This window comes from Mustela putorius, unplaced genomic scaffold (assembly GCF_011764305.1).
Source record: "Mustela putorius furo isolate JIRA1106 unplaced genomic scaffold, ASM1176430v1.1 tig00003850_pilon_pilon_pilon, whole genome shotgun sequence".
NCBI lineage: Eukaryota > Metazoa > Chordata > Mammalia > Carnivora > Mustelidae > Mustela > Mustela putorius.
In genome coordinates, this window is record NW_025422002.1 from 18,617,373 (window position 1) to 18,641,311 (window position 23,939).

Sequence of the window (23,939 nt, forward strand, 5' to 3'; positions counted from 1 at the left end):
TTAAGAAATTATGGATCTGGTACTTCAGGGGCTCAGGGACCACCCTGCCCTGCTCTACTAATTGTCCTTCCTTCCTAGGTTTCCAGGGGAGCCACATAGCAGAGCAGAATGGGGACTTGAGACCCTATTGACAGTTTTTTATGTGGTTCCCAGTGATGGTCGTACTGGGGCTGTTCCTTCCTCTGTTACCTGCTTCCGTGCTATCACCAGGCCTCCCATGGAAGCCTGGCTCACTTTACCAGGACTGCTGTACAGACTGTGATGAATTTAAAGAGAGTGGTTGGTTTGCCTCAAGGGTTCAGGCTTTGAGGGTTTAGGGCAAGAAAGCCACTGGGAAACTAGAACAGGGGTCTTAGTCCTAACGAATGACCTGGGTCTGGACCAGCCGGGTGAGGGTGGCTCCTTTCGGCGGCAGGGGATCAGGATGGGGGGGGTGGTCAGGGTGGGCCCTGTAACCTGCTGTGGCAAGAGGAGCAGACCTTTCCCATCCCACTGCTGGGCTGCTACAAAGCCTTTAGGAAGATGGAGTCATGCTGCAATAAGTTGTTCCCATTGTTTGTTTGTTTGTTTGTTGTGGGTTCTTGCCTTTTTGAGCTGAGCAAAGCCTGCCTTGGCCCAAGTTCTGTAGGCTTGTGTGTGTGTGTGTGTGTGGAAGGTTTCTACCTTCTAAAGTGTCCCTGAAGACGTGAGGCTTCCCCTGTGCCCTGTTTACTCACTGCTCACTCAGACTGTCCTCACAGGCCCAGTGTCTCTGCTGACTTTAAGAAACCTGCTGCACGCAGTGCTGGGGCCCTGTCCCCCGGTAATGGTGGCCTTGGGCTGCTTGTGGCTACAGGTTAAAACATCGACTTGTCCCTGCTGAGTTCTTCCGTCCGCTCTTCCTGCCTATAAAATCCTGTGGAAAAGGCTTTACCAGCACCTGGGTGGACTATCAAGGATGACATGAGAAGCCATGAAAATTACATCCATTATATATGGACAAGTATATACATTTTATTAAATAAAACAAGCCAGGATCTATAACCTTGACTAAAAAAAATAGCATGCATGAGTTTGTGTGTATGTTTGTGTACTTTGGAAAGATACACACTAGATTTAGTGTTAGTTATTAGGGGGGGCAGTAAAATTGTTGATTTAAATTTCCATATTTATACCTTTTTTGTGATTTCTAAATTGCATTTCTTAAGAACACGTTAGTTTTGTATTAAAAAACAATGAGGCGATTTTTATTTTGGAGCAGAATAGGTGGATTGTGGCGGTCATATCGTCAGATTGGACACAGCAGTAAAGTGAGTTGGTCCCACAGCCTGGCTGAACATGAGTACACTAATGTCGGGCTGATGAAACCAGACATGAATAAATGAGAGCATGACTTTACTGATCTAAATTGCCAAGTAATCAGACACTATTGTTTAGGACTGTGCTCCTAGGCACTCCTGTTTAGGACGACACTCATAGTTGGTAACACTAAGGAAGAAATGAAACGGCAGCTGAGGAGTGGTTCTCTCCAGTTTGGACAGTGGTCATCTGTGATAAGGAATAGAAGCTGTTACTGGACAGGGGCTCAGAGAGTTTGGGAAGCTATAGTCTGCCTCTTGACCTTATTCCATAAATAATTCATGAATATTTTTTACGGACATCCAAATCACGTACCATAAAATTCACCCCTTCAAAATGCATAATTCAGGAGAACAGAAATACATGTTCATACAAAGACTTGCATACATATGTTCATAGCAGTATTATTTGTAAAAGCCAACAAGTAAAAAAAAAGTTCAGGGGCGCCTGGGTGGCTCAGTGAGTTAAAGCCTCTGCCTTCGGCTCAGGTCATCATCCCAGGGTCCTGGGATCAAGCCCCGCGTCGGGTTCTCTGCTCAGCGGGGAGCCTGCATCCTTCTCTCTCTCTGCCTGCCTCTCTGCCTACTTGTGATCTCTGTCTGTCAAATGAATCAATAAAATCTTAAAAAAAAAAAAGTTCAAATGTCCATCACCTAATGAATAGGCAAACACAATGTGGTCTGTTCATACAGTGGAATATATTTCACTGGTATATGAAACTTTGTTCCTATATATAGCTCTGTGCTCTCCTACTTTGTGCTCCTACTGTCATACAAATTACATATTTAGTTACCGTGTACCCATACGTAGTGATTTGTCATTATTGAGTTATGCAGTTGTCTTTGGATTAGATGAGAGAAAAAAGAGTTACTAATAAAATTGCAGAGAGAGTCAATTATCATATGGTTTCACTTATTTGTGGAGCATAACAAATAGCATGGAGGACATGAGGAGATAAGAGAGGAGAAGGGAGTTGGGGGAAATTGGAAGGGGAGGTAAACCATGAGAGACTATGGACTCTGAAAAAGAATCTGAGAGTTTTGAAGGGGTGGGGGGTGGGAGGTCGGGGTACCAGGTGGTAGGTATTATAGAGGGCACGGATTGCATGGAGCACTGGGTGTGGTGCAAAAATAATGAATACTGTTATGCTGAAAATAAAAAATAAATTTTAAAAATGCATTTATGCTGTTTTTTATATTTGCCTATGTAGTTATCTTTACTCACGCTCTTTATTTCTTTATGTGGATGCAAACTACTATCTGGGTCCTTTCCTTCAGCTTGAAGGGCTTTTGATTCTGAAGGGGAGATATGCTATTGGCAAATTCTCCTGGTTTTTGTTCACTTGCAAATCTATTACTCTGCTCCTTCCAGAACTCTTGGCTGGCAGTCTTATTCTTTTTTTTTTTTTTTTTTAAGATTTTATTTATTTATCAGAGAGGGGGGAGAGGGAGCACAGGCAGACAGAATGGCAGGCAAAGGCAGAGGGAGAAGCAGGCTCCCTGCCGAGCAAGGAGCCCGATGTGGGACTCGATCCCAGGTCGCTGGGATCATGACCCGAGCCGAAGGCAGCTGCTTAACCAACTGAGCCACCCAGGCGTCCCGGCAGTCTTATTCTTTAAGCACTTTGAGTATGTCATCCTGCTGCCTCTGGCCTCCATGGTTTCTGATGAGAAGGAATCTGTTAATCTTCTTGAGGAGTCCTGGTCCATGAAGAGTGACTCCTCCCTGCTTTTAAGATTCTCTGTGTTTGACTGTTTGATTATGGTGTGCCTTGGCATGGATTTCTAAATTTATTCTACTTGGAATTTGTTGAGCTTCTTGACTATGGAAATTTTTCTGATCATGTTTGGAAAGGTTTGGCCCCTTCTGTCTTCAGATATTCTTTTGGACCCCTTTACTCTCCCTTATCCCTTTCTGAGACTCCTGTTAGGCAAATGTTGGTTTGCTTGATGATGTCCCACAGGCCTCTGAGGATTTGTTCTTTTTTCTTCATCCTGTTTATTTCTGTTCTTCAGATTGGATAATCCATGTTGATTTATTTTTCTGTTCAGTGGTTTCTTATTCTCCCTGCTCAGATCAGCTGTTGTGCTCCTTGAGGGAATTTTACAGTTTGGCTGTTAAATTTTACAACTCCAGAATTTCTATTTGGTTCTTTTAAAACGTTTTTATCTCTTTATTGATATTCTCTATTTGGTTAGACTTCCTTTTCATACTTTCTTTGGTTCTTCAGGCATGGTTCCTTAAATTCTTTGTACATATTAAAAATAGCCAATTTAAAGTTTTTGTCTAGTTAGTCCAATGTCTGGTCTGCCTCAAGATATTTTTTTATTAATTGCTTTCTTCCCTGTGCATAGGTCATAGTATCATGTTTTCTTGCATGTCTCCTATTTTTTTGTTGAAAACTGGACATTTAAAATTCTGTAACGTGGGGCGCCTGGTTGGCTCAGTTGGTTAAATGTCCAACTCTTGGTTTCATGATCTCAGGGTCCTCGGATTGAGCCCCACATTGGCCTCTTTGCTCAGTGGAAAGCCTACTTCTCCCTCTTCCTCTGCCTGCTGCTCCTCCTACTTGAGCGCTCTCTCTCTCTCTCTCTCTTTCTGAGTGTATGTGTGTCAAATAAATAAATAAAATCTTTTATAAAAATTTCATAATGTGACAACTCTAGAAATTAGATTCTCCCCTCTGCTCAAGGTTTCTTAGTGACTTTAATGAGTGACTTCTTTAGTTTGTATTCTGTGTTGTACAGGGCCACTGAAGTCTCTGCTTGTGGTCAGGTAATGCTTGACTAGAGATCTCTTTGAATGCCCTATGTGGAACTGCTGAACCTCCCTGTCTTTGCCTGGAGGCTCTGTGTGCACGTTGGGGCACATCTTCAGCACAGGGCCTGGGAGGGGACAGCTCTGCCTCAGCCCTCACTTTCTGCTCCTGCAGAGCCTCCAGAGCAGCTGGAGGGTAGAGCTTCAGGCCTTTTCAGCTATTTCCTGAGCAGATGCCCAGCTCAGTAAGAGTGGCCTTCTAGATCCCAGGAAGTTTTAGAAACTTTGCAGAATTTTCAAAGACATCTCAGCAGCTTTTCCTTTTATGCTTTTTGGTTGGTGTATTATTTACCCCAGCTATTACCCACTACCTCAGGCAGCTGTGGAGTGCCTGTAATTGTTTTCAAGAAATGTCTCCAAGGGAAGGGGCTTTTTACACTGAGTAAATTATGAGTCCAGTGAAATACAGATAGTTTGTAAGTGGCAGTTTCCAGTGAACCACCTGCTAGGTCAAAGGAGGACAATTTTTTGAGAATGAGGCTTTGAAAGATCTTGAGCCCATTCTGTTCTCTCTGGGCTGTTGGTTTTTAAGGCTGCTGCAGAACCAGAGAGCAGGGGGTGGGACAAAGGCACAGTTAAAACATCATGAATACCCATGTTGCTGTTCTTGCTAAAGATTCTGCAATTTTTTCTTGAATAGATACTCCTTGCATTGCTGCAAGCCTTTGATTAATTTCCAGAGTTCTGAAAAAGTGGATTTTGACAGTTTTTGCTAGCTTTCTTGTTCTTTTATGGAGGAGAGAATTTTCAGTTCCCTATATCACCAGTTTTACTGACTCTAATTCATAAATACTTAGTGCTATCTTTTATAATGTGTTTTTTCCCCCTCAAACATATGCATATTAAATTAAAAAAAAAAAAAACAACTTTAAATTGGGGTTGCAGGAGACCATGTGGAGCAGTCGCTGAGTGAGGGGCTGCTCGACAGAAGGGCTTGAGGGCTTACCGGGCATCAGCCCCAGAGGGGTCAGGAACTCTATCAAACAGTCCCTGTTGCTTTGTGTCTTCCAGGTTACGGCTGCCAGGGGCTCAGTTCTGCTCACATGGATGGGACAGAGACCCGGCAGCGTCGGCCAGAGGAGCTGGTTCTGCCACACACCCTCAGTCCTGGAAGACTCCCTGCAGCCTCAGAAGATGGACCTCTGAGTGTGCCTGAGAGCCAAAGGGCAGTCTCTAAACCACTGGGGGCTGAGCTCAGCAGGGAGACTGCCTTATCCATTGGCCTTCAGGTGATAGTCCCCTTCGTGTTTGCTGGACTGGGACTCTCCGGGGCTGGTGTACTTTTGAACTATTTCCAGGTAAGAAGGAACTAAATGGTAATAGTGCTGTTGGTGGCATTGTTGAATGTCGTCCCTAAAGTTGAGTCCAGCTTGAGGGACAAGGGGCAGGGCCTTCTCTTCTCAAATACCATTTTTTCTACAAATTTCACAGGATTCTTTTAGTTACTGGTGATGGAGACTAAATTTAACTCAGGTTAAGCCTAAAAGAGAGAATTTATTAACCCCTGTAATTGGAATATCTAAAGGGTCATGCCGCTTTTCTAACAGCACACGGGAGAAGAATGAGGCACAAACAAGTCAGCTCTAAGAGAGAGGGAGCAGGGGATGATAGCTGGAAGGGCTGTCTTCCCAAACAACTCCTCAGTCCCTCATTTATTAGATACATGATAGCAACAAAGGAGAAGGAAAGGTTATACAATAGCGAGTCATATATGATGGTCACAAGTCTTAGGGGTAAAGGAGGTAAACAAGTAGAGGAGTAAGGTGTGTCTGGTCCGGCAGCAAGGATTTGTAGTTTTGCAAGCACACTTAAAGGGATTACCTTAACAGCAGGCTTTCTCTGAGGCAGGGGAGACAACAAAAAAGGGAAGCAGGCAGTATTCCACCCTGAGCAAGCCTGGCATCCCCAGCTGCTCAGCTTCAAGGACATGTATCATCCCTTCCACCAGAGGCCTGCTACTAGTACCTGTTTTTCTCAAGGTCTTCTTTAAGCATGCTTGCATCACCAGTACAACTCCTCATTAGTTAAAGTTATATTTTAAGCAGTATATTATTCTGAGGGACAGTTACAGAGTTAGATTTTAGCCTCAGCACGATCCAGGTGCTTAAATGATATCATTATGCTGGCTTTTTCTCTGTCACTCAACTACGTTTTATTTTCAGGCAGAATTCTGTACCTAGAGGTGAGGATGGCCCTTGGCAGTTAATCCTTGGTATATGTGTTATTAGAAAAAAGAGAGACCTCTTTGTCAATGTCCACATCAGTCTCTGAACATTGATTCTGATGTCAGGTGTCCACTCCTGGTCCAGTCACTGTTCCCTGAGGGAGGACATTCTCTGCTTGGCTAGCCTGACTCTCAAGTATTAATAACTCTTTGAGGGAGGCAGGGTTCTTTGATTTGCAACCCTACTGGAATGCCACATAGTAGGGAACTGGGAGTCACCCATCAGACAAAAACGTTACCAATGTGCCATGCCTTGCCTGTTCTGCTACTGTCAGAGCGCTTTGTCTGTCCTCCCTGTAAAAGCATAATCTCAAAGAATATTCTAAGTAACGACTGGTCAGATCTCTCCTATCAGCAGAGAACAAGGATCGTCTAGAGTGGGGCAGTGAGTGAGAGAAGCAGGGCTGCCCTGTCTGACAGCTCCCAGCCTGTGCCTCACTCAGCACTCCGGGGGCTCTGGGAAGGGGTGGTAGTGGTGGAGGGGTCTCTGTGTCTGGGAACTTGGGCCCTGCCCCTCACTCATTCGAGTCCCAGTTCTGCCATGTAGCTGTAAGGCTGGTGGTTTAAAATTATTTTTAAACCAACACTAAAATCAGATTTCATATAAAAGTCTGAATTTCTGTTTTCTATTGAAAACCTGGCAACTCTTAACAATGTTGGATCCATATTCTCTTAGGGCTGCAGTCAGTGGTGGCTGTCCCCTCCAGGTGGCTGTATTCTCTGGTTTGACACAGTGCCCACCATTCCCTGTTATGACCCCATCCTACTTCACTCCATGATCTGCCTGGCCCTGCCCCAGTCTGGGGTTCTCAAAGACCCTTCCAATACCCTGCTGTCTAGTTTTTCATAACATCACAACACCAGTGACCAGCTCCACTCCAAAGATCCACCTCGAACTTGTCAGGCCCCAGGATGAGCTTCTCTTACCCTGGAGTCCCTATCCAGTCGGATTCAGCCCCATTCCCCATGTTTTGTCTCTCTCTGACCTCCAGACCTCTCAGCTCTCTCCTTTCTCCCAGTGACCTGGTACCCTCTGGCCCTACATCTTTTCTTAATCCACGGTCGGTTAGCATTGCCATAACCTCTGGAGCACCTCAGTGCCTGGCTTCCATAACCCAGAGATTTCCTCTCCACCCCACTCCTGCCACCTGGCACTGCCTCATCACTGGCCTCATTACTTTGGGTCCTCCTCCCTACATTCCATGCTCTATACCAGCGATATTCAGAGTGTGTTGTATCGAGGGTACCTGCCAATGTGATGTCACTGAGCGTGTATCCCACACACTCAAATGCATGCACACTTCACACATACATATTTATAGAGCCGTTCATAGACCTCAGCTGCCTGTACATATACACATTGGTTCTACAGACACACACACACACACAAATTTATAAATTACATAAGGAGAGGCAGTATCATAGTCAATTGAACTGCTTAAGAGCCCAGACTCTGGAGCTACTCTAACTGGATTTGAGTCCAACCTTTGTTGCTTACACAAGTTGCTCTTTGTTCCCTGTTTGCTTTTCTGTAAATTAGAGTTGACCCCACAAGGTTGTTGAGAGGACTCTGAAGTGCTGGTCACAGTGCCAGGCATTACAAAGCACCTAGTGAAAGTTAACTGCTGTTGTTGCTGTTGTCACTGATAATCTGTCTCATGCAGTTCTGGGCCAGTTTCCAAGAACTTACATAAAATTTGCAACTCAAGAGGATAAAGATTAGGCAGAAATATCCATTCTGGAGTTTCTTTCACGTATTCATTAGACCCACAAAAGGGTCATGGACCAGCTGCCATGTCAGGGGGACCTCCATGATGCAGATCTGAATTTTAAAATCCGTGTTGGTTAACTGTGGAATAAAATACAGACTCCACAAACTGGTATCCAGGCATCCTTGGTTTGTTCCCCTTGGCTGAATCAATTAGAATGGTTTCAGCCACAAATACCAGAAAGCGCACCTAGAATGGATTAAATAAGAAGGAAATATGTCGTGTCCCAAAGTGGAATTTCCAAGATAGGGTAATTCTGGGTTTGGGAAGTGTTATCATCACCAGCCAATGATGCTTTCAAGGAAACAGGACCTTTCCAAGTTCCTGCCAGACAGCACCCAAAGTTGGCTTTGTCCTACAGCCAGCCACATCACATTCAGAGGGAGAAGAATGGGTTATGTGTTCTGGTTCCTCCTTCTTAAGCACAGGGAACCATTCCTAGGTGCTCCCAACAGAATTCCCCAACTTCTTATTGGCAGATTTGAGGCACATCCCACTTTGGCACCAAAAATTGGCAAAGGGAATGCAATGACCTTGATTGGTTTGGTCTGCTTGAAGTGAGAAGTGTAGGTCCCCTGCACTGTGGGGGAGGAAGATGGGTTCCTGTGTACAGTTGGAATCTGTGGGGAAGGTTGGAAAATCTTGACATTTCCTAGACACCTGAGTAAATGAGTAGGATAAATTGTTGCAAGTAGAAGTTTCCGGGTCAAAAGGTGTATGCATTTGTCCATGACTTGCACAGATATCCCCAAATCGCTGGCTCAGGGCGGCTGAGGCTCCAGTCCTGCAGCTCTGTGGTGCTGGCTAAATTTAGTCTCAGCTGCATGGTAGCCTCCAGCCTTTCTGACACTGTCCCCTTCCTGTGCCTGCCCTCCCACCAACCCCAGGTGAAAAGGTCTCCCACCATCCTTCCTGCCCTGTTTCATATAGGCAGTCTTTCATGGAGCCTTTCCTGAGGCGCCGGCCCCTCTGATGTTTCACCTTTACAGACGATGGGATATTTGCCATTTCCTTTTATCTTGTACATTAATCTGGTGTCTCCTTGGTTTGAATGTGAACTCCCTGAAAATAGAGGCTACACCCTTTTTTTTTTTTTTTAATTTTATTTTTGTAGAAAAAGTAAAATATCCATGTGGTTCAGGGTTCAAAAAGTTTCACCAGTGTGAGACTAGGCTCCCCAGAGGGAACCAGTGGGCCCCAGTTGGCTATGTCTTCTCCTAAAGATGAACAAGTATCTATATCTGTTCATCTGCTTCTGTATATTTTTCTCTTTTTTCAAGTTTTAGCATATGCAAACTATTGAGTATCTTGCTTTTTTCTCTGTACAGTATGTACAATATTCTCTGTATAGTATATTCACTACAAAATATATTCCCTTTACAATATTATTTATAGGTATATTAAGAGTTTACTTTTTTAAATGGATATGTAGTGTTCCATTATACAAATACACCAGAATTTATTTAGCCATTTCCCTTCTGATGTACTTTTCAATTTAATTTAATAGTTTGCTAGGGCTACCATAACAGAGTACCACAGACTAGGTGGCTGAAATGTCAGAGACTTTTTTCTCACAATTCTGGAGACTGGAAGTTCAAAATCAAGGTGCCCTCAGGGTTGATTTCTCTCAAGGCCCCTCTCCTTAGTGTGCAGATGGCCACCTTCTCCCTGAGGGCACCAATATCCCTGATGAATATGGATGCAAAAATTCTCAAAAAAATACTAAGTAATAGGATCCAACAGTACATTAAAAGGATTATTCACCACAACCAAGTGGGATTTATTCCTAGGGTGCAAGTTTTAAAATCCACAAATCAATCAACGTGATAGAGCCCATTAATAAAAGGCAAGAACCATATGATATTCTCAATTGATGCAGAAAAAGCATTTGACAAAGTACAGCATCTTTTCCTGATTAAAACTCTTCAGAGTATACATGGAACATTGTTCAATATTCCTTCACCACCAAAAGAAAAATCCCTCTTTCCCAGCACTTGGCAACATGGTTTATTATCAAATCCTTTGATCTTTAACAATCCGATAGATGGAAAATTGCATTGCATTGTACACTGTCTTAGTTTCTATTACTATGTAACACATCATCATAAAATCTAGCAGCTTAAAATGGCACTCACGCATTACCTTATGGGTGCTGTGGCCAAGAATCCAGGTTAGTGGATTTCCTGCTGCCAGCCCTCTCAGGAGGCAGCAGTTGAAATTCTAGTGCTCACGTGGTTGTGGGAGGGTTTTAGCTCCTGGCAGATTGTTGGACGCAGGGTCTCAGTTCCTCACTGCCTATCACCCATAGGCTGCCTTTAGTACTTTCCCTGCTGGACATGTCCCACATGGCAGCTTCATCAAAGCATGTGGTGCAAGAAGGAAACAGTCTGTTAGCAAGTCACACGAACCATTGTCTTTTGTAACCTCACCACAGAAGAACTTTTCTTCTTTTGGGTAGAAGCAAGTCACTGAGTTCAGCCTATGTTCCAGGGGTGGGGTGGATTACACCGAGAGTCAGTACAGAAGGTAATGGGGGCCATTGTTGAGGTCCCTTGTGGTGTAATTCGCATTTTTTACATTAACAAGTAAAGTTGAATATCTTTGGATATTTGCTTCTCTTCTCTGCCCATATTTGTATGGAGTGGTTATCCTTTTTCTTATTGATACCTGAAGGTTCTTTATAGGTAGGGAAATCGGCTCTTTGTGATATGGATTACAAATATGTTTCTTATTTTTCTATTTCTCTTTTGACTTTGCTTTTGGCCCTGCATACACACACACACACACACGTGTGTGTGTGTGTATAATATAATAAAATTTATATGTGTATATGTATATGTATATATTTTATATAGTAAAATATGTATATTTTATATGTATATTTTATGTATTTTATATGTATATTTTATGTAGACCAATACTCTTTCTTTTAAGGCTTCATGCTCATCTTCTCCTTAGAAACAGAAGCTCTCATATAGCTCTCCAGCCCCCTGGGTGCCCACACAGGCCAGCATATATTACAGGGTTTGGGAATGTATTCATATGAAGAAGGGAAAAACCTATTCTTTGTGATGAGTCTGATCTCTTTGCATTACATATAGCATAAATTCAAACTGGTGGTCTGCAGAGTGGTCAGGTACCTTGGGATCTGTGGAAGTGGCTGGGGGTAAAGAGGAGGGAGTGTCTGGCAGGGATCCTGCCTTAGCCGTGAAAGCCAGGAGGGCAAGGGCCTAATGGGAGAGGAGAAGCAATAGGGTGGAGAGTTCTAGGAGTGAAGGGATTCAAGCCTGGATTGAATATCACAGGGGCTGAGGCCAGCCTGTTGCCTCCCCCTGGTGAGGGAAGATTTCCATCCTAGGGTTATGGGGTGGCTGAACATGTGGCACCCAGCCCTGGACTGTTGAGAAATACTGCAGGTTATTAATCACATGTACTCCTAGTCTGAGAGGGGGAGTGGGTGCTGTGCAGGGCTCTCAGGAGGGAGTTCTTGGGAGCAGAGAAAAGCTATAGAGGCTGTGGGAAGCCCTGGGTGGTATCAAAATGGTGGGGGAGCCCCTGGCTTCTACGGGAGGGCATGACTGGCATGTGCACAGGGACCTGGCAGGGAAGTAGATAAAGCCCACTATGCGAAGATAAGAAGAAACCATCCCTTTGATAAGAAGAGCTGTGAGAACAGCAGGGTGGGACTTGTGGTTAGGCTACTCAGGACCCTCCCGCTTTGTGCCAGGTCACAGCAGCACATAGTGCTGCTAGTTTGAGGCCTCACAGCACATTGACCCTGTGATGGCTTGACACCAGCTTAAATCCTGGTGACTGGGACTTCTAGGGAGTGGGCAAAGTGCCTCCCAAGCAAGTGAAGTGGCCCCTTGACCTGAAGGGAGAGGGCCCCATGGGGAACTTCTAGGGGCTCCCTATTGCAGCCAATAATGGCAGTGCTTTTATTGGGCCTGTGTTGTGGGTGCAGGGAGCATGTCTCCCCAGGAGCAGGAATCCAGATTAGAATCAGTGTCAGGTTAATCAACCTTCCACCCCCGACTGGGGGCTCATCTGATACCTTGTAGCTTAAATAGGAGTTGTTGGAGAAGAACAGTGTGCCTTTCAATCCCACTGGCTGCTCAGGGTCTGCAGGGGAGTTGGGAGTTTATTGAACCCTTCCTGTGGAGCAAGAATTGTGTATCCTGTGTATCCAGGAGGGCCTGGCCATGATCGGTAAGTTGGAACAACAAGGAGGACAAGGGGTATCCCAGTGACACCTTGATTGTGGCTTTACTGCCTATGGAGACAGCTGTGACTGACTTTGACTTGTATTTGGGGTGTCTCTGAGGCAAGAGTGCCCCAAGTTCTTCCTTATCCTGAAAGGGACAACCTAGACAGTGCCTCTGGAGTTGGTGAGGGGTGCAGATGGGGAGGGACATTTGCTGGCCAGGGCATCCAGTGTTAAATGGCATTCTAAAGTTTGGCCACTTTTTCTGACTGTTGGGTGGGTTGTGTCCTTTATTAGAGACATAAACATTCCACTGAGCTCTGTCATGTAGTACAGTGGTCACACCACCCATAAAGTATACAGACTACATTGCTCTTCACTCAGCTGGTGGTGTGGGGGCTCCCTGCACAGCCAAGGGGACCAGGGGATGGGCAACCTCCTCTGGTGTGGGTGGCATTTGGCAAGGAACAATAGGGGAGACCTCTTCCTGGAGGTGGCGCATGTCAGGGGGACCAGATTTGACTCTATCCTGCATTGAGGAAGGCTCAATAGCTATGCTTCCCAAGGCTCAATGGGCAGCTGGGTATGGAGGATCACAGGCTAGGGTGTGTGAAAGCCTCTCTTTCTAGGATAGCCCAGTGTGTGGCCAGCAGTTGCCTTTTGGTTGGTGTATAGTGTATAGGAAGTGTATAGTGTATAGTGTATAGTGTATGGTGTATAGTGTATAGGAAGTGTATAGTGTATAGGTGTATAGGAAGGTATTTTCTTATATCTGACGGCCTTGAGCACTGTGTATCCATATGGATATATAGTCCAGAGACCAGGAAGCATAAGAGGAGGTTGCTAAAGCTTTTTTAGTGAAGAGGTATTTGAAGGCACTGATGGGAATGCCTGTTGACTTTATTTATTTTTTTTTGAAGATTTTATTTATTTATTAGGGAAAGATAGAAGGAACACAGAGGAAGAGGGAGAAATGGATTCCCCGCTGAGCAGAGAGCCTGTTGCAGGGCTCCATCCCAGGACCCCAAGATCATGACCTGAGCCGAAGGCAGATGCTTAACCGACTGAGCCAGCCAGGCACCCCATGCCCATTGACTTTAATTTGGGCAGATTCAAGGGCCTTTTGTGGGAGGTATCCATTCAAGGTAGGCTTCTTTGCAAAAGAGCAGAAATGGGTATAAGTAAAATGTGTAGATGAGCACTGTGTTGCCTCTGGAATCCAAAAAGGGCTAAAAGATTTTGGGCTGGTATTACCAGTGTGTGTGCTGAGAGGTCAGTAGCTGTTTTCTGACAGTGTCAAGGATGGAGTTGCTCTGGGTTTACCAAAATAATTTTCATTAATTTGCCAGGGTGGCTGGCTTTGCCCTACCTGTGGAACCATGGCCCATCTTCTCTTTGTGAGCTCCTTTCTGAGCATTCAGATGTCCTTAATGAATGTGTCATATGAGCCTCTCTGGAGGAAGACATCATAATGTGATGTCAGACCTGTGCTCCTTGAGAAAGGCACAAGCAGTTAAGACATTGTCTGCAAAAATTGTGCATGGCAGAGCTGGCATGGTACCCTGGGTAGCCTGGAAAAGTCTACTGTGTCCATTCAGAGTTGAAGGTCAGCTGCACCTAAGAGGTGGTTGAAATAGGCACTGAATAGAACACAAGCCAGATCTATAATAGCAAAATACTGGTTGCTGATTGGGTGGGGTCATTAATCTCAATAACATTGGGTGGGGGCCTCAGAGGATGGAACCAGAGCATTAAGATTGTGGTCATGCACTCTGAGGCACCTTATATTCTTTCCAGGTTTAAAAACAGGCCAAATTAGACCTGAAAGAAGCAGTGGGGGTAATCACTCCTTCACCAAGTAGGTCTTGTATGATCAATTTCAATCCTTGAAGACCATGTGTTAGCTTACACTGGACTGTGTTAACTGTTTTAGCTCCATAAGTGGGGGGGGGGTTGTTCATGAGATCTTATTTTGGCTATTTAATTGATAAATCAGACTAGGTGGCAGGAGTGTCATAGAGCTCTTGCCAGATACAGACTGCCCCCCCACCAAAGGTACCTCCTACTGGGATATGGCCAGTTGGCAGTAGTTCTTGACTTGGTGTTGGGAGGAGGTAGCTCTGCCCAGGAGTGACACAGTGAGTAGAACACAGAGCAGGCTAACACACAAGCTGGCCAGCAGTTCACAGCTCCATCCCAGGCAGCCCTGGTCATGTCAGCAGATACTTAGCAAAGAGCAGCTGTTGAAAGCTGACTGGGGTTGGGTTGTCCTACTCCTGATGTCAACTGTTGGAATCACCTACTTCTGACTCTAGTATTGATGGAGGGGTTCCACCATAGCATTATGGAGATGGCCCAAACACATGATGACCCCAACACTGAACAAAGGAAATCCCTGAGTTTATCAGTCACACGTACTCACTACCTGGGGGAGGAGGACACTGCCTACCACCCAGAGACACACCGCGTTGCACTGGGGAGCAGAGTGAACTGCCAGGAGCTCCAGGAGGCGGTCTTTGTAGTAACAGTAGAAGGAGGTGCCCCTGATTCCCATGGGAAGGTGTGGGCTGGCAGGAACTAAAACCCCCTGCTCAAGAATAAGCAGGAACTGTGCCTGGTCCCCTTGATAAGGAGGGTTGCTTGATTAGAGGACTTTGTCTGTTGGAGCAGAGTGGGGAAGAGAAGTTGCAGTTAGATCATTTGAGGCCCTCCTGGTCTCACCAGATGTCAAGACAGCAAATCTTCATTAATTTTAGGCCTTACAGCACTCAACCTATAGAAGGCTGATGAGGTTTCTTTTTGTCTTTTAATTCTATGATTCTAATTATTTGTTCATTTGGTCACTCATTCATGCCATGCGCACGTGTGTGTGTGTGTGTGTGTGTGTGTGTGTGTGAGAGAGAGAGAGAGAGAGAGAGAGAGAGAGAGAAATAGATAGAGCAGCACTGTCCTGCTGCTATGGAGGAGCCAATAACCAGGCCCCATTCTCACAACATCACAGCCAAGCAAGGAAGGACAGACAGCAGATGCATAAGTCAGTGTTGGACAGCAGAAAGGGGTATGAAGACAATAGGCCAGCTGTGCCTCAGACTCAAAGGTCAAGGCAAGAGGAGGCCTGAGGGCTAGAGGCTAGAGTGAGGCCTGAGTGACACAAGGGAGCTTCCTGGGGAGATCATGCCTGAGATTAGTTGGCCCTGGGTGGGAGGGCATGTTCTGGATCTGTTTTCACCTGTGTGTGGGTTCTGCCAGCCTCAGCAGAAGTAGGAAATATAGGAGAACCCCTCCTGTTACTGAAATGTAATTGGCATGATCGCTGAGACCTTAACAAGATGGGGAAGAATTCAGGTCTTTTAAGCATGACCATTGGGTTCAGAACCAGCCCAGGCTCAAGGTGACCATGAAAGGAATAGGAGGCCATTTGGAAGGTGTGCTGCTGGGAAGATAACCAGTTCCAGCTGAAGAAGCAGAAAGGAAAGCTAAGAATGGCGGTGTGCATTCCAAAACCCTCTGCCCACCCTCTGCAGGCGCTCCTAATTGTGCTACAAAGACACAACCCTCAAAATTGAGGGTATTGGATTGGGTGAGGGATTCATGCTGTAGGCCTAGGGATCCTGATTCATTGATCCATGCCTGGGTCTGAGTTGCAGGTTTCAGGTCGTTCTGATGGCAGAATAGACTGAAAACCATTGATGGTGTCCCATCCCTCATGATTAGAAGTTAGAGGCCCAAATGGGCAGGGACTTGTTCAGGGTCACCCAGAAATCACCTGATGTTTAACCTGGATTCTACCCCACGGCCTAGCGTAGCCCCAGAATCTAGCTTAAGCTCTTTGAGATTTTCTACTGTGCTACTGAGCTATTTTTAAAATCACAGTCTTAATTTTCTGGATTGTGACCTAACAAACCATGTTGACAGATTTTGTTCTCAAATAGCACAGGAAAGTGTTTCGTGTAATGACATCTTTTATTTATTTTTGGTGACAGTTTATGTTTTGATGATTATGAAAGCAAGTGATCACAATAGAATACAGAAAATTATACAATAAAAGTCACTTTTTAAAAAGATTTTATTTATTATTTGACAGAGACACAGCGAGAGAGGGAACACAAGCAGGGGAAGTGGGAGAGGGAGAAGCAGGCTTCCCACTGTCACTTTTAACTCTACTATTCAGAAGCAGTCACTTTTAGCATCTTGATGTATATCCTTCTGAACTTTCACTGCTTGTGTTCACTGCTATGTGTATTTATGTTAATTTCTCATTTGCTTTTTTTTTTTTTGACCTTCGAACTTTTTATTGGCCCTCTGCTCCCCAAAGTGTACCCTGCTTCTGCTCCCTCAACGCCTCAGAACTTTGGTGTCATTGGTCTCAGACACGACCTTGCCGTCCACAATCTTGCGGGTAGTGGTTTTCTGGATGGTTTGCATGGAGCTGCTGCTGTCCAGGGTGTCACTGAGATTGAAGTCCTCCCCATCTTCCAGCAGGCGACGGTAGGTAGCGATCTCAGCCTCCAGCTTGACCTTGACATTCAACAGAGCTTCGTACTCCTGGGCCTGGCGCTGCCCCTCTGCCCGGGTCTGGGACAGTTCAGACTCCAGGTGCAGCAGGACCCCGTTGAGCTGCTCCATCTGCATGGCGTAGCGGGTTTCGACCTCCCTGAGGCTGTTCTCTAAGCTGGCCTTCAGGTTTCTCATTGAATCCAGGTTGATCTCCAAGGACTGGGCGGTACGTCTCAGCTCCGTGAGGGTCATCTCAGCCTCTTCTATCTCTGAGGTCTGTGTGGTGATCACTGTGGTGCTTTCCTCAATCTGCTGGGACCAGTATTTGTCCAGCTCCTCTCAGTTCTTCCGAGCCAGCTCATCATACTGGGCCCGGATGTCTGCCATGATCTTGCTGAGGTCCTGAGACTTGGGGGCATCCAACTCCACGGTCAACCCGGAGTTGGCAATTTGGTTCTGTAGACCCTTTACTTCCTCCTCATGGTTCTTCTTCATAAAGAGCAACCCCTCCTTGAGAGCCTCAATCTCTGTCTCCAGCTGCAGCCTAGTGTCATTGGTGTCATCGATGACCTTGCGGAGCCCGTGGATGTCACTCTCCACGGACTGGCGCATGGCCAGTTCCGTCTCATACTTGACTCTGAAGTCATCAGCAGCAAGATGGGCATTGTCAATCTGCAGAACGATGCGGGCATTGTCCACAGAACTTGCAAAAATCTGAGACCTCAGCTCCTTGATGGTCTTGAAGTAATGCTCCCAGTCTCTGACCTGGGGTCCCTTCTTCTCCAGGTGTTCCCGGATTCTCACCTCCAGTCTCTGATTATCTGCCTCTAGGCTCCTCACCCTCTCCAGGTAGGAGGCCAGGCGGTCATTCAGGTCTTGCATGGTCTCCTTCTTGCCCTGCATGCCCCCTATGCCGGCCAGACCCCTGGCCATCCCGGCGGCCAACCCCGTGGCCAGGCCCCCGGACCCCCAACCGCCCCGGAAGCTGGAGGAGCAGGATACGGAGATCCGGGAGCCTGAGCCTCCGGCGCCTGCATAGACGACGCTGGCCGCGCTGCTGACAGGCCGGACCCGGTGGCTGGGTGACTGCATGGAGCCCAGGGACCGATAGTTGGAAGAGAAGGTGGAGTGGGTGGTGAAGCTCATGCTGTTCGGAGAGTAAGATGAGAGGCCAGGACTCGGGCTTGGGCCAGCTCTCATTTGCTTTTTTAAACAGAAATGAGAAACATTTTCATAAAGATTAAGAACTGCATAATCAGAAATCTCTTTGTGAAATTATACAAATGATTGTCTATTTCCATACCTTCTGTACTGATGAGAGTGGTTCAAGGGCCCACTGTGTATAAGTATACATTGTATTATGATGTTTGACCAAATTCAAAAGTATAAAGAAATCATAATAAAGTGACCACTTGTCAGGGGTCCCTGCAGCTCGGTGCCATGGGAGCAGTGTGATCAGTGTCCAGAGACACCAGGCGAGCTCCGAGCTGTTCTGTTGTAAACCAGCTAACTTCTACAGCTCCTTTCTCAAAAACATGCCATTTCTCTCTGCCTTCTTCTGGTTCAGACTCTTGTTGGAACACAGGGATCCAAACCACAGATGGCAGGCAGCAGCAGATGGGAGACGGGCAGGGAGTGGACCCCAGGGAGGCTGGTGGAGGCAGTCGGCACTGGAAGTCAGGGTCTTAGTCCTGCCTCTGGTACTGACATGTGTGATGATCTTCAGCAAACTCTCTAGGGCCTTCAATTTCCTTTTTTTTAAATTTAAATTCAGTTAGCCAATGTATTTTTTTTTTTTTTTTTTTAAGATTTATTTATTTGACAGAGAGAAATCACAAGTAGACAGAGAGGCAGCCAGAGAGAGAGAGAGAGGGAAGCAGGCTCCCTGCTGAGCAGAGAGCCCGATGCGGGACCTGAGATCATGACCTGAGCCGAAGGCAGCGGCTTAATCCACTGAGCCACCCAGGCGCCCCAATGTATTAGTTTTTGATGTAGTGTTCAGTGATTCACTTGTTGCCTATAAAACCCAGTGCTTATCACAACACATGCCCTCCTTAATGCTCATCATCCAACTACCCCATGCCTCCATCCCCTCCCCTCCAGCAATCCTCAGTTTGTTCCCAGAGTCAAGAGTTCTCATGGTTTATCTACCTCTCTGATTTCTTCCCATCCAGTTTTCCATCCCTTCGCCTATGATCCTCTGTGCTATTTCATATGTTTCACATATGAATGAAAGCCTTTGTCTGTCTCTGCTTGACTTACTTCACTTAGCATTATACCTCCAGTTTCATCCTTGTTGAGGTAAATGATAGGTATTCATCCTTTCTGATGGCTGAGTCATATTCCACTGAACAAGATCTTCTTTATCCATTCATCTGTTGAAAGGCATCTCAGCTCTTTCCAGTTTGTCTATTGCGGACATTGCTGCTATGAACATTGGGGTGTGTATGGCCCTTCTTTTCACTACATTTGTATCTTTGGGGTAAATACCCAGTAGTGCAATTGCTGGGTCATAGGCTAGCTCTATTTTTAACTTCTTGAGGAACCTCCATGCTGTTTTCCAGAGTGGCTGCACCAGCTTGCATTCCCACCATCAGTGTAACAGGGTTCCCCTTTCTTGCATCCTCAGCAACACCTGTCACTTCCTGGCTTGCTAATTTTAGTCATTCTGACTCGTGTGAGGTAGCATTTCATTGTGGTTTTGATTTGTATTTTCCTGATGGGGAGTGATGGGGAGCATTTTGTCATGTGCCTGTGGGCCTTTGATTTCTCATCTGTAAAAACAGAAGGTTGTACTTCCTGGGGAACATCCTAGAGATGCTTTGTGAGTCTGGTGGTTGACTGAACATGAAATGATTCAGCACGAAAGGGCATTGAGAAGCACAGATGGGTACACAAGGGAGTGAATCTCTTTCAGTCGTTCGTTTATTCATTCATTTGCAGGTCTTGGTGCTGTGTGTGTTTGGTTGGCCCCCATCTCTGCTCCCGTTCCTTGGGTTTTCTTCACAGCACTTGTCACAGGTCATAATTACATTTTCCAATTTTAGGATTGGCTGCCATAGGCTCTAAGCATGTGTCTGTCAGCTAACAGATGCACCATGATACTTAGACTATGAGTCTGGCAGATATTAGGCCCTCAGTACTAATTTGGGGAGTAAATGAATGAATGCTTTCCCCTCCTCTGAAGACTGCAGCAGTGAGTCAGCCAGCTTCCATCTCGAGGTAATGCACTCCAGGATGGGAGAGTCTATGTGTGTGCATTTCATGTTGCCACCCGGCAAGTGTGGGCTTGCTTTCAGAGGGGTTCAGAAAAAGAGCTTGGGAATCCTGGGCAAGATGTCAGGCTCTGTCCAGGAAACTGGGACGGCCTCAAAGAAGAGGAAGCACTCAGTTGGCCCCGAGGTTTGGCAGGAGTTCAGACTGAACAGTGTGAGCCTGCAGAAAGAGTAGTGTGAACATAGGCACGGCCCACGTGAGGGTCCACGGGAAGTTCCTTCTAGGCTGTGCGGTGTATGACTACGTTCTAGAAAGAGACAGGCCTCAAATGGATGCTCCCCACCCCATACGGGACCTTGAATGTGTGGCCGCAAAATCTCAACTTTCTCAGGTAATGAGCTGACAGCTCTTGAGGATATTTGGGCAAGCGGGTGACTTGGAGATGTAATAGAAAATGTGAATGTGAAAAACATGCATTATTTCTGGTGGACAGATGGGTTAGGAGGTACTAAGGGCCCTGCTGAAGGTGGTGTCCATGAGCTGGAGAGGAGGGGATGGGCATGGCAGAGACATGGGGATGAGCAGATTGGATGTGGGGCTGAGGTGGTTGTGGGATGGGCGATCAGAGTGGGTTTTGGGTTTCTGACAGAGCCATTCACTGAGGCAGGAGGCTTGGGTGAGGGGTTGAAAGGGATGGTCATGGAGGACTGATTGAGTTACATGGGAGTTACATGGAGTCTGCGAACTCAGGGAAGCTTGGTAATTACTAGTTTATCTGAGATGAGAAAAACAGAGTGGGGATGAGGCTCCCCAGATGTCCCTGTTACCTATTTGCCATGCAGCACACCACACCCAAATTTAGTGGCTTGTTTCAAGCCAGTCATTCAATTAGATTATGAATCTGCAGTTTGGGTAGAGTTCGTGAGAATGGATGTCTGGTCTGCTGCTGTGTCTGCTGCAGTGGCTTGCTGCGTGTTGTGTGCAACACAGGCTAGCTCACTATGTGACATGACAGTTGCTGCTGGCTGTCACCTGGAATTACAGTGGGAATACCCATAGGGGGCCTCTCCATGTGACCACTTGGGCTCCTTTCAGTATGGTGTCTGGGTTACAAGCATGAGCATTTCAAGAGATGGGAAGCAGAGACTCAGTCTCTCAGAAACCAGACTGGCTTGGTTTCTTTTCACAAATCAAAGAGAGGAATGCCTGAGAAGGTTAGAGCTCATTATCACTGGCTCCAAGGAAAGGCTTAAAAATACCTGTTGAATGAATGAGTAAATGAACTGTGTGAGGACAGATGCAGAGAGAGGAATATCTGGGGCTTGAGGCAGACAGTTATCGGAGGACTTTAGCTAGAGTTGGTGAGGAGGTAGATGGGCTGGAGGAAGTCAGTAAGATCTAGATTGGTGAGGGCCATGATCTGCAGGCTACTGGCATGGGATCTGAGTGTGGGATAGACTCTCCAACACAGGAGAAACAGCTAAACTGCCTGAGAGGAACAGGATCGGAAGTTGAAGCCCAGATCAAGGGCCTGGTCCAGGTGAAGTCTTCCCGGGTCAGTAGGTGAGTGTACTTCTGACTTCGGGCTTCTCTTGACTGTGGCCTTGGCCTTTGTTCCAGCTAGCCCTCAGGCTGGCCATTCCACCCCTGGTACATGGGGAATGCACAGGGCACCCCCAACAATAGAATCTCTGGCAGTCAGAGGTGATGTCTCAATGAATTTTCTGGGTTGGGACAGTCAGGGTACAGGGAGTGAGGGTCCCTTTTGAAGCATGTTTATAAGCCTTCTGGTCCCTTGAGAGAGCACAGTACTGTGTTTCCTTTGTGAACACAGCTTCTTCATATGGCCGTGAGCCTTTCAACTCTGAAGTCAAGATGAATGTAGGATATGGCTTCTTTCTTGGGTATCTGCAGCCCCCTTGACCTTGAGGAGTGAACTCCTCAGGGGCCTGTAGGAATGGGTCCTTTATGCTGAGATTTCTCCAGGCCCTTGTCTTCCGAAAGTAGAAGCAGCCTGGGGTGTGTGTGCAGAGGCAGGCAGGATTCTTTATAGCCCTCACCAAGGCCAGGTCTCCTGCAGCTCTATCTCCCTGGATCTAGCCCCAGCCAGCATTGGCTGGATGCTCTCAAGGTCAGTGAGAGAGGCTGTGAGTTTCCTCGTGACAGTACAGTTGAGGGAGGTCCCGGCTGGTACAGCAACCACTCTGAGGAGAGCCTGATCTGCAGGGAGTGGACGGACAGGAGGAGCTTGCCAAGGCCCCAAATAAGGCTCTGAGTCACACTGGCCTTTGTTCCTTGCTTGCTCTCACCCTCGGCCGAGGGGCTATAAGGGAGCCTTTCAACAGCTCAGGACACTGGCAACATTACCTGTGTGGACCTCTTAAGAAATGCATCCTGGTGTGTGCAAGGAGGACAGAGGACAGACCTGGACTTCTTGCTCATGCACATGTAGTTCACGGCTTGACCATGGTGGTTACCCAGCTGAATCTGGAGTTTTGCTTCCAGGGCAAGAAGCTGCGAGGCTTCAGCTGTGAGCTCACCCGCTCCCCCCATGGGGTCTGGCCTGAGACTGTCTTCACTATCATTTGCCAGATCGTGGTGCCCATTCTTCTCTCGGGCGTGGGCATGTTGACAGCTGGCCTGGTGATGAACATCATCCCAAGTGCGTACTGGGCATACGAGTGCTAGCGTGGGGCCCTGGGTGGAGGGAGAGGAGAATCAGGCTCTCTGGGCATCACAGATAGGACAGGGTGGAGGACAGCAGAGGCCCTGAGTTGGGCTGCAGCCCTGAGCCTGGCCCAATGCCCGGGAGTCGCGGGCTCCGTGGTGCCAGCTGGAGATTCCTCCAGGGACTCCAGGTCCGAGATCTATAGAACCTTCTGATGACTCCCTCCAAGATCATCCCACACATTTTAGCCTGGGGAGTTCAAACCATTTTCCTTCCAAGGGATGCAGGTTCATCAGGCAGGGCTTGGAAGAGCTCAGATCCTCTGCCATTCACTCACTACTTGAGGGAATTCATTAAGCTTCCCCTGCATCAGCCTCCCCATCTACAGACAGGGCAAATGAATGCACATATGTCACAGCATTGTGAGGATGGGCAGCCAAGTATGCCTCATATCATAGCCCCGAGGGTAATGGGGCTGTTCCCTCCAGCCCCCAGAATCTCTGTCCAGAGCCTGAGTTGGGGTCCGAGCAAGCACAGGGAGGTAGTGGTCTCTCTTGGGTACTAGCATTTGTGGGAGGCCCTCGGGTGAGCACACACTCTAGCACTCACTTCTCCTGGTCTGTTTATGCCCTGGGATTGGCTCAGATAATGCTGTTTGAATCACTGAGGGTTTGCTTTGTCTGCCTAAACATTTTTATAGAGTTAGTCTGATTTTAGACAATATATGTAAGTGAAGAAGAGAGGGTGCCCATAATCTCTGTCAGTATTTTGGTGTGTATCCATCAAGAATGTATGGGATCATACTATATGATGATATGCTTTTTAGTCAGTGATATTAAGTTTAAATTTAGTTTTGCAGCCTGTGGGGACATCCCAGCTAGTGTGTGTCTTTCTCAGTTGGACCCAACATCTCCTTCCTGATGGCTGTCTCCCAGTCTCTGGATGAGGCTCATGATGCCTCCTAGCTGGCCTCCACTTGCATGGCTCAGCAGAGGGCACATTCAGCCCTCCTGGGTCCAGGACAGCCCATTGTGTACTGGCCAGTACCATTAGAAAGCATTCACTTGGGGGGCTTGCAGCCTATATACTTATCTCTCCCACCTCAGAGCTTCACCCCTCGAGCTGCTACAGTAGTGTCTTGTGCCTTCCCTAAGACCCTCCTGGGGATACTGTGGAGAAAGACTCAGTCCTGGGTCTCTCCTTTTT

At 46.8% G+C, this 23,939-nt stretch overlaps 1 protein-coding gene and 1 pseudogene across 5 annotated transcripts in view; one reads left to right on the plus strand and one right to left on the minus strand.

Annotated features, from left to right (window-relative positions):
* Positions 1-23,939, plus strand: part of SLC41A3 (solute carrier family 41 member 3) — a 131,490-nt gene that overhangs the window by 5,893 nt on the left and 101,658 nt on the right. For 4 of the 5 annotated variants that reach the window (XM_013050492.2, XM_004781495.3, XM_013050493.2 and 1 more), the window contains one exon: positions 5,167-5,453. In XM_013050492.2, the coding sequence (XP_012905946.2) occupies positions 5,199-5,453 (255 nt within the window). In that variant the 5' untranslated portion in view covers positions 5,167-5,198. Of the gene's footprint in view, positions 1-5,166; positions 5,454-22,516; positions 22,723-23,939 lie in introns of those variants that run through there. The other variant, XM_004781500.3, reaches the window with a different exon arrangement.
* Positions 16,632-18,026, minus strand: LOC123387241 (annotated as a pseudogene).